The 9,084-nt window shown below is 40.5% G+C and overlaps 1 protein-coding gene and 1 long non-coding RNA gene across 7 annotated transcripts in view; one reads left to right on the forward strand and one right to left on the reverse strand.

Moving 5' to 3' along the window:
• The window catches only part of FOXN3 (forkhead box N3), a 415,590-nt gene that overhangs the window by 194,761 nt on the left and 211,745 nt on the right, over positions 1 to 9,084 (forward strand). For all 4 annotated transcript variants that reach the window (XM_019518676.1, XM_019518678.1, XM_019518679.1 and 1 more), the window contains exon 3: positions 4,720 to 4,856. In XM_019518676.1, the coding sequence (XP_019374221.1) occupies positions 4,720 to 4,856 (137 nt within the window). The remainder of the gene's footprint in view (positions 1 to 4,719; positions 4,857 to 9,084) is intronic.
• LOC109298539 overlaps positions 1 to 9,084 on the reverse strand; it is a 38,282-nt gene that overhangs the window by 21,154 nt on the left and 8,044 nt on the right. For 2 of the 3 annotated variants that reach the window (XR_002097639.1, XR_002097637.1), the window contains exons 2-3: positions 7,574 to 7,745; positions 5,029 to 5,121 (exon numbers count right to left, since the gene is read on the reverse strand). This is a non-coding gene — a long non-coding RNA (uncharacterized LOC109298539). Of the gene's footprint in view, positions 1 to 1,201; positions 1,586 to 5,028; positions 5,122 to 7,573; positions 7,746 to 9,084 lie in introns of those variants that run through there. The other variant, XR_002097638.1, reaches the window with a different exon arrangement.

The raw sequence follows: 9,084 nt of genomic DNA on the forward strand, positions 1-9,084 counted from the left end.
TTAATTTTTTTCTTTTTGTCACATCCTCCCCTCCACCCCATGCCACTGATTGGCAGAGGAGTCTTGGTGCTCCTTCTGCTTGCTGCTAATCGGGTAGGAGGCAAAAACTGCAGAATATTTAAAACTGTGTTTTTGGGGGTTTTTTTGCCTCCTGGCCGATCAGTGGCAGGGCTGCCAGTTGGAATGGCCGGGATGCAAGGGTGCTCAGCAAAGAGAGCAAGATTAAAAGAGGTGCTGTGCAGTGCCTTTCCTTCACACAATTTAGGTAGGTCCCTGGTTATTGGACACGTGTCACCTTGTAGAAGCCAGCTTTTGTGTCTGCAAAACTTTCCACTTCAGACTAATTTATTAGTTTACCCTTTTCTAATGCATGTTGAGTGTCCTGTATCTGAAAATACAGGCATTTAAGTTTTAATTTAACGACACTGTTAAAGAAACTTGTATTGCCATAGCTGTTTCCTGAAACTCATGGCAGGATAAACAGTGCTGTAACCCCCTTTCAGTGCTTTATCAAGTGTAATTACTATCAAATTATGAAACTGATTTGCAAACATTGGTTCATTTCTGCATAGGCAAATTTTCAAACAGACCTTTTGTGTTCAGAGCAGCTGCTCAGGATCTGGTAGAATGTTTGAAGGTCAAATATAAAACATCACTTGACAGTTCAGGTGTTGCATGAAGGCACAGGTATACTGCTTCCCTGTGGAGCCTCAAGTTGCAAGCTTATTGAGGTAGCTTGTATAGCAACATTATTCTGAGTTCTTCATATGCAAATGTTTTGTGTTGTATGGTAAGAGAAGCTATTTTCACACTGTACCTAAAGTTTATTTCCTCTTTTGCATTGACCAAAAACATGTATGCTTATATATGAGAGAAAAATATGCTAAAGTGAAGATGGCAGTAATAAAGTAAGGACTAACGGTTCTTAACACGGGGAAGTTTTCTCAAGTTACATGTTTTCTATGCTATTGTTTCAAGGGAATAGCCGTGCTTTGCCAACTTGTATGTAAAAAGGGTAGATTCATAGCTCTCACTCTACCTAGTGGATAGAGCAGTGATCTTCAACCTTTTTAAGTAGAAGATTGCTTTTGGCATTTAAAAGCAGCCCAAGATCTACCGTGTGCTGCCACCACCCTTTTTCTACCCCCACCCAGCAGGTAAGTCTGTGGGGAGGGAAAGGGGAGGAGCAGATTAAGGCAGAGGGAGAAAAAATTATTTGGGGATGTGCCTCCCTAGCAGGTAAGTCCCACCTGGCCAGGGCTTCACTCAACTTAACCCTGCTCTTGCCTCTGTGGGCACTGTCCCTCACTGTGGGGGCGTCAATCTAGCCCCCGCCCCTTCCCTCCCCCACAGACTGACCTGCTGGGCTGGGGCACACGGGCACTCAGCCCTCCATGCCAGCCTTGGATCGCCTCCAAGAGGCTCTGAGATCTGCTGGTGGATCAAGATCCACTGGTTGGTGACCACTGGGATAAAGTATCTCTCAGGGAATAAGGAGAGACAGATTCTATTCCTCATTTCACTGTTGGCCTTCTGGGTGATCTTCTGTAAATCGCTTCATGTTTCTGTGACTCAGTTTAACTATCTGTAAAATGACACTGATTTTCTGTGTAGAATGGTTTGAGAGCTACTGTTGATATAAGCTACATAAGAGTTGGATATTGCTGTTATTGCTATGGTGTTTTAAAATAACTTGCCATAAATTTTAGGTATGTTTAACATTGGCAAGTGATTTTAATGAGCCGGATAGACTGGAGAAATGGTCTGCAGTCAATCAGCTGAGGTTCAACAAGGACAAAGTCGTTCACTTGGAAGAAATAATTGCATACACGAATACAGTTGGGGGTAATGACTGCCTAGGCTGTAGTACTGCAGAGAAGGACCTGGAGGTTACAGTGGGCCACAAGCTGCATGTGAGCCAACGTTGTGGTCTTTTTGAGCACAGTGGCCAAGAGTATTCAAGGTGATATCACCAGGAGTATCACTTGCTAATCAAGAGAAATGATTCTTCTGCTCTATTCAGCACCGTGGTGAGGTCTCAACTGCAGTACTGTGCCCAGTTTTGGGCACCGCATCTTAAAGATGTGGACAGTTTGGGAAGAGTCCATCAAAGAGCATCAAAAATGATCAGAGGCCTGGGATGCAATATTTATACAGAAAGGCTGAAAGAGCTAGGCTTGTTTAGTCTGGAGAAGAGGAGACAGATAGGAGACTTGATAACCATTTTCAATTATCTAAAGGATGATTGCAGAGAGGATGGAGATGGGTTTGTCTGTGTGACTGTAGAGGACAGTACAAGGAGCAATGGCTTCAAGCCTTCAGCAAAGAAAGTTTTAGTTTGGAGATCAGAAAGATCTTTCTGGGTGCATCAACACAAGAGGCTTTACTACACAGCAGACGTGTGTGGCAATTAGGGTTCAGTAGGCTAATTTACTGCGCTGCCAGATACCATCTGGCAGTGCAGTAAATGACTGCACTTAAATGCATGTGTAGATGGTGATGTTGGAATTAGTTTACTCTGGCTCAGATTGAGCTTGAGTGTATTCACTCACGTTAATTGCATATGTAGATGTACCCTCTGACTGTGAGGATGACTGAGCATTGGAACTGGCTATGTAGAGAAATTGTGGACTCTCCATCCTTGGAAGTTTTCAAGAGCAGGTCAGATGGACACTTGGCTGGGATGGTTTGGTCAGGGACGATCCTGTCCTGAGCTGGGGGCTGGACTAGATGATCTTGTGAGGTGCCTTCCAGCCTGACTTTCCTATGATTCCTAAGGTCTTACAAGTAGATGGGCATGTATTAGCTCAGAGCTTAATTCTAGGTTCTTGAATAGTCATGTTTTTTAACTCTGAAAATTGGGAACTGTAAAGCAAGCACCAGGCCATTCCCTCATTAGTGCTCGTGTTAATACATGGGCACAATATACATGTATGAAGCCCAGGATTGTTTTAGAAAGTTCATCAAGAACAGGGTCATGGATCTTGGGTTCTTCTCAGTCCTCAGTAAAAGAGGGCATACTTGTGGTTTGTACTTGTTTGTGGCATGCCTGCAAAGTGGTAAGCATGTCACAGAAAAATGTAAAGTATGGTTTTTCCAGTTAAGGCAACATTAGGCAAAGGCATGGGAGGTAGGGTGCAACAAGATCAGGCATTCTGAGAGACATGAAATGAGTGCTCAGACTTTGTATCCTGTGTTCTTCAAGCAGAGACTCAGACCCTGCTCTGAGCTCCATGCAGGCAGCTAACTGATGCCACGGGCAAGCTCACTGAAGTCAGAGCAGTTTTGTATCGGCTCAAGAGTCTACTTTGCAGGGTCTGTTGCAGGATCAGGGTCTGAAGTCGGTAAGCTTGGGGGAGGGTTTATAAGCATCTCGAATGTTGGGTAAAGCCCCTTGAAATGTCTTTGTATAATAGGGCAACACTTGGAAAGTTGATAATGTTTCACAAATATGATAATCTTTCAAAAGCAGAAGTGTGGGGTTTTTTTTCCCCCCTTAGATTTGAAAGCCACATGTTAATTTTAGTGTCTTCATAGGATTTTCTTTGTTTCTTTTAAACCTAAACCTCCGCTGCATACATTTAACTTCAGTGTAGTGAGGATCTTGGTTTACTAATGTAAGTTGTAGTAGTAGAAAGAGATGACTACCTACCTACCTACCTGATAGAAAAGCAGGTTTTAGTGTAACTTAACTATTTTTTCCCCTTCTGGAAACATTTACTAAAAAACTTATCAAACTGACTGGAAAGCCTGCAACTTCTTCAGCAATCAATAACTAGTACTGCTGTTTATTTGACCTGTTTTTTGAACAGATGTTGGTATCTTGGTAAAGTGGCTTTTGAGTTGTGATAGCTTTTTGGGGGGTGTTTTAGATGGCCACTTTTCTCTCTCTTCCTAATTCATTTAGGGATTTTTAAAATTATTAAAATTTTTAAGAGTGCAAACAGAACAGTTTAAAATATCTACACTCTGAGGTTCCTGGTGCTAAGACTAGAGAGAGGACTATGCTTTGAACTGCAGAATAAACATTAAATGTGTGTAGGCATTGCCATTACAGTTTGACTAATGGAGTGAGTTGCTCAGTAGGTCTGGAGAGGTAACTAAAGTAAGACTTATTTAACCATCAAGATTTCACAACACCTTTAAATGGTTTAAACACTGATGGTACTGGGGCTTGGGGGGGGAGGCTTTTTGAAAGTTTTTTTCCTCCGAGAAAAGGTTAGATAGATTGTAGTAAACTGGTGTCAGTTGGTTGATGAATTGCTAATTGTTTAAATTCTTATTATAAATGGGTTTGTTAGGTTTATTTTACTACAGCAAAAGGGAAAAATAATGTTTTATTTCCCTTTCAAAGACAAATTTATGTATCCCCAAAGCTGACATTTAAGAATATAACTAAATAATTGTATAATGTATAACTGTAGTGAATATTTATAACATAGTGTATGCGATTTTTCCAGTTTGCGGGACGTGGGGAAATTACAATATATTACTGAATCTGTTTAATTAAAATGAGAAGGTAGAGGTGACTACAGTGTGTGTGCATGCTTCTGTCTTTTCTTGAAATTTTGGTTGTAAGAATAAAATTTTAAAATATAATATAACTAGAGCAGTTATCTTTGGCAAGTAATATGTAAATCCACTGCTTTTCCTAATTATAAATATGGCTATGTTGCTAAATCAAGTATTTATTTTTTTTTAAATTCTTTTTCTTTGCAGAGTATTGGAAAGGGGTCCTTGTGGTGTATAGACCCAGAGTATAGACAAAATCTTATTCAGGCTTTGAAAAAGACACCCTATCACCCATATTCGCATGTGTTCAATACACCTCCCACATCTCCTCAGGCATATCAAAGGTAAGAAAACTAGACACATTTTACAACTGCTGTTGTTTTCCATCTAGCTGTACTTATGGATCTTGGCTAAGATACCAAATATAATAAATCACAATAATTAAGAAAATATGGTAACATGCTGTGTATTATAATAAACAGTCAATTTCTTGGTTCACGCTCCGGTATTCCTTACCTTTCTGTTCTCTGGCATGTCAGCAATGTGATGGTTCTGATACTTCTGTCAGTCTCAACTTTCAGTGTTTCCCATGGATAAGTTACAGAATATCTCAGCAGAGAAAATATTTAAAATTAGTGTGTGCACAAGCAAATGGTTTTTTTTTTAAAAGTCAGTTTATCCAGTTTCGATAGATTAAAAAATACAGCAGTTGCACTAGTAGGGTGCTAGTTAATTATTTTCTTTCTAGCTTGTTACTCAGTCCACAACTGTGTTGTTAGTGCAGATATCCAGTCTCCATGCAAACCTTGCGTCTAGGTGATTTTAAAGTTCCTTTTGTTGTGGTTACATGCCCTGTAGATGAGTGTGTGCACGTAGGTTTGTCTCAAAGGTGTACAATGGAGACCAATAGAGTCTTTCACTCTCATTTAAGAATGAAATAGGTGCATTTTATCTGGCCATTGCTTACAAGTAGTGTTAGTGAAATAAATGACTGCAAGGAGAGAGAATTTAAGATTGTGATCCACAAAGGAGGGAGGTGAATATTAGGTTCTGAACACAGCTGGTTCCCTTTAGCTGCTGCTCTAGAAAATGTTTAAAAATATACTCTATCAAATAATTGACTTGAACAGAAATGCCTTTTTATCTTGAAAACATAGTGATGTGTTTATATATAACATCATAAAATTAAGAGGAATTTTATCTGCCTGCAAGCAATTTGTTAATTACTGGAATTATGGATTAATAAGTGATTTTGATGACTTTTGTTTTTCCAGCTTATTTTTTTGAGTCTGATATATGTCCTGCAAGGAGGTGGCGATGCACAAAGTGATTTCTTTCAAGTAATGTTAATGAAGTTCTTGTGCATCTCCGCTGAGCAGTGCATTCCGTCACATGGCCAGACAATCAATCTTCAGTCAGAGATTGGGAGGAACAGCTGGGCTTTCGCGGGAGACGGCTGTATGTCTGCCCTTGCTAGGCGATTAGCGTGATGGTAACCATAGTAACTCAAATGTCTCCATAGTAACGCATAGCTGAGACAGGTGCAGTTGCATCACAAGGCTGTTTGTTGCTTGGCAAAAGGACAGGCCATTAGTACTTAGATATACGTTGTCACCTTGGCAACAAATAACCCTACATAGCAACTACAGTTGGTTTGAAACTGTTTTTTAAAAGGACACTGTACCTGGTTTTGTGTTTTGTTTGTTTGTTTGTTTTTCCCCAAATAAGTCAAGAGAATTATATGCTAAATGAGCTCACAACTTGAGGTCATCTAGCTTTAAGAGATCAAATTAATATGGGACTTGCTAAAGCAATGGAGTAATAATGATAAAAGTACAGTGGAGGACCTGTAGTACCTTATCGTTTAATATTAGAGCTTTCAAATATCTTCTCTGTCTCCTGATGGTGCTTTACACTTTCCAATAGTTAAATAATTTGGATGATTATTTTACAGTTGCAGTTTAAATAAATATTCAAATAAGTTTTTCTTTCCAGAAGCCTAATGGCTTTATTTTATTATGAATATATTCATAAGCAATAGAAACAGAACATAATCTATGCAGATGTGTTATCTGTAGAATCTTATTTCATGTCTGTATAAAATGTTAATGCATTAAATTCTACACCCTTAGTAGCTCTAGAATTTGGAGGGAGTTTTCTGATCTGTGTTAATCCTGGTGCCAGATAATCCTGCCCTGATATAGTTTATACTAGAGTTTGCTTAAATTTGCCTTTTTTGGGGTAGGACTTGAATCTGAGAGAGGCTACTTTGGTAACAATATAACCTGCCTTGGACATAAAACACTTGCCATTTTAAAAAAATCAATAGCAGTTCATTTTATGCACAAATATTTTAAACTTCAGTTCCCCCACCCCTCCCCTTAATGCTGTGACTGAAAGCAAAATGTCTTGTTGTTAAAGTCAGTCTGTGGAGAGATTTTCAGGTGAACCATGATTGTTTTGTGTCCCACTGCTGAGAGATGTTGATTTCAGGAGCTGACAAAGCTTGTCTGGATGAGAGGGAGTTTACTCTTGAAAGTGATATAATTACATCAATGCAAATGCTGTTTGTCTAGACAAGCCCAGACTCGTCTATTGAACAATCTCTTCTGATTGTAAAGATAATCCTGCAGTGTTGAATGCTGGCCTTGGGAATATATGGCACATATCTGCACTGCCAGGGTGTGACCAGAAGCCCCCAATACTGTACAGCCTTGTGCTTGCTTTTTGAAACTTGGTCTAATGCAAGCCATTGTAACTGCCCATGGGAAAGGCATCATGCAGAGCAATACCAGGAGCAGGGCAAGGAAGTTGGGATCCATGCTTTGACTGTATTTATGGAGTACATAAGAATCTGACTATATTAGGCATGCGTGTGTTTATGTATTGAAAGCACATGGTTTTGCAACTTATTTTGAAAGCATGATTGCTTCTGCTGATCTCCCGAGTCAAGAAGAATTTAATTTTTTCATGGCTGTTGCCACCAGATTTCTTACCACTCCTAGTAAGTTTAACAATAGTAGGTCTTTATGATGTAACGTTATTTTAATGCTGAACTCACCCATAAATTGGCAATTGCATAGAATTCCAAGTAGCAACTAATGGAAGAGAAGTCGAATCCTCATTGTATAACTAAAACATTTAGATATGCAGTATTTTCTGTCTTCAGATGTGCCAGGAATCTTCAAAGAGTGTAAATTCCTATCTGCAATGTCACTTCATCAAAGTACTACCTTGGAAAATTAGCAAATAACAAATGAAAGTCTGGTTCTGGGTGTTAAAGATGAAATCTTCCAAAACACTTGTGTGGCAGAATTCCACTACATGCCATAAACTCTGGATGACTGCAGTTCAAGACTGTGAGAAATTGCACTGTCTGAAGTCAGTAAAGTACATCTGGAATGACTTAATTCACCTATATTAAAATGCCTCCACTGGGGGTGGATTAATAGAAGGAATTACAAGTCTTATAAGGATCAGAAGGAAAGATCCCACAGGGGCAAATTGACCCACTATTACTCTTTCTTTGGATGTTGCAAAGGAACTAATGGCCATAAACATCTCGTACCATTTAGTATCTTCATAGCAGGTAAGAGGGGAGTTGAGCATAGATACTGTGTTGAATCATAAGAAGCACCTCAGGTGATGCCTGTTGAGCACACAACTTAACTTATGAAATGTTCTTCCAAAAATAGCTAGCTAGTAGGGCTGTGCGAAATGGCACCATTCTGTTTCAACTTGAGTTTCGACGTTTTGATGGAACAGCATTTCATTTTGAATTTCGTTTTGATTCGAAACTGCTGTTCTGTCTCGTTTCGTCGAAACAACAGTTTTGCTGTTTCGACATTTCGCCCATAGGCTATAATGGGGAAGCTCGAAACAGCCTATAACTGTGTCATTTCTGGCCTGATTTGGATCAAACTTGCAGGAATGGTAGTCCCTTCTGAGGGCATGAACCTGCCATGTTTCAGGGAGAATGGTGCATGGGTTTGGAGGAAACTACACCTCAAGCTGCGGACAAGCAAAACTTGTGACATGGGTGACACTGTGTATGTGTTAAGGCGCAGCATGGTGAAATCTGCAGGCATGCTAGCCCCTGATGAGGCCACAAAGCCTGCCAGCTTTCAAGGAGATGGGTATAGGGGCTTCTGGGTTCTGGGACCCTGCACCTCTGGCTGCTGACAGGCAAAACTCATGACATGGGTGCTTGTGGGACTGTGTCTGTCTTGGGGCATGGGGATGAAAACTGCAGGCCTGCTAGGCCCTGCTGCAGTCACAAAGCCTGCCAGCTGTCAATAAGATGGGTGCAGGGGGAGTCTGGGTTCCGGGGCTCTGCACCTCCAGCAGCTGACAGGCAAAACTTGTGACATGGGTGAGTGACTGTAACAGGGGGCCTTCTCGGGGCTGATTTTTCCTTATGGCCCACCCACTTGTTCTTGAGTTAACCGCCTGCCTTCTCACCTACCACGCCTTGTTGGCAATTCATTAATCATACAATCATAGAATCAATGAGTTGGAAGGGACCTAGACAGATCATCGAGTCTGACCCCCTGCCATGGGCAGGAATGAGCA

The sequence above is a fragment of the Gavialis gangeticus genome, unplaced genomic scaffold (genome assembly GCF_001723915.1).
Source record: "Gavialis gangeticus isolate Ggan-Ray unplaced genomic scaffold, GavGan_comp1, whole genome shotgun sequence".
Classification (NCBI taxonomy): domain Eukaryota; kingdom Metazoa; phylum Chordata; order Crocodylia; family Gavialidae; genus Gavialis; species Gavialis gangeticus.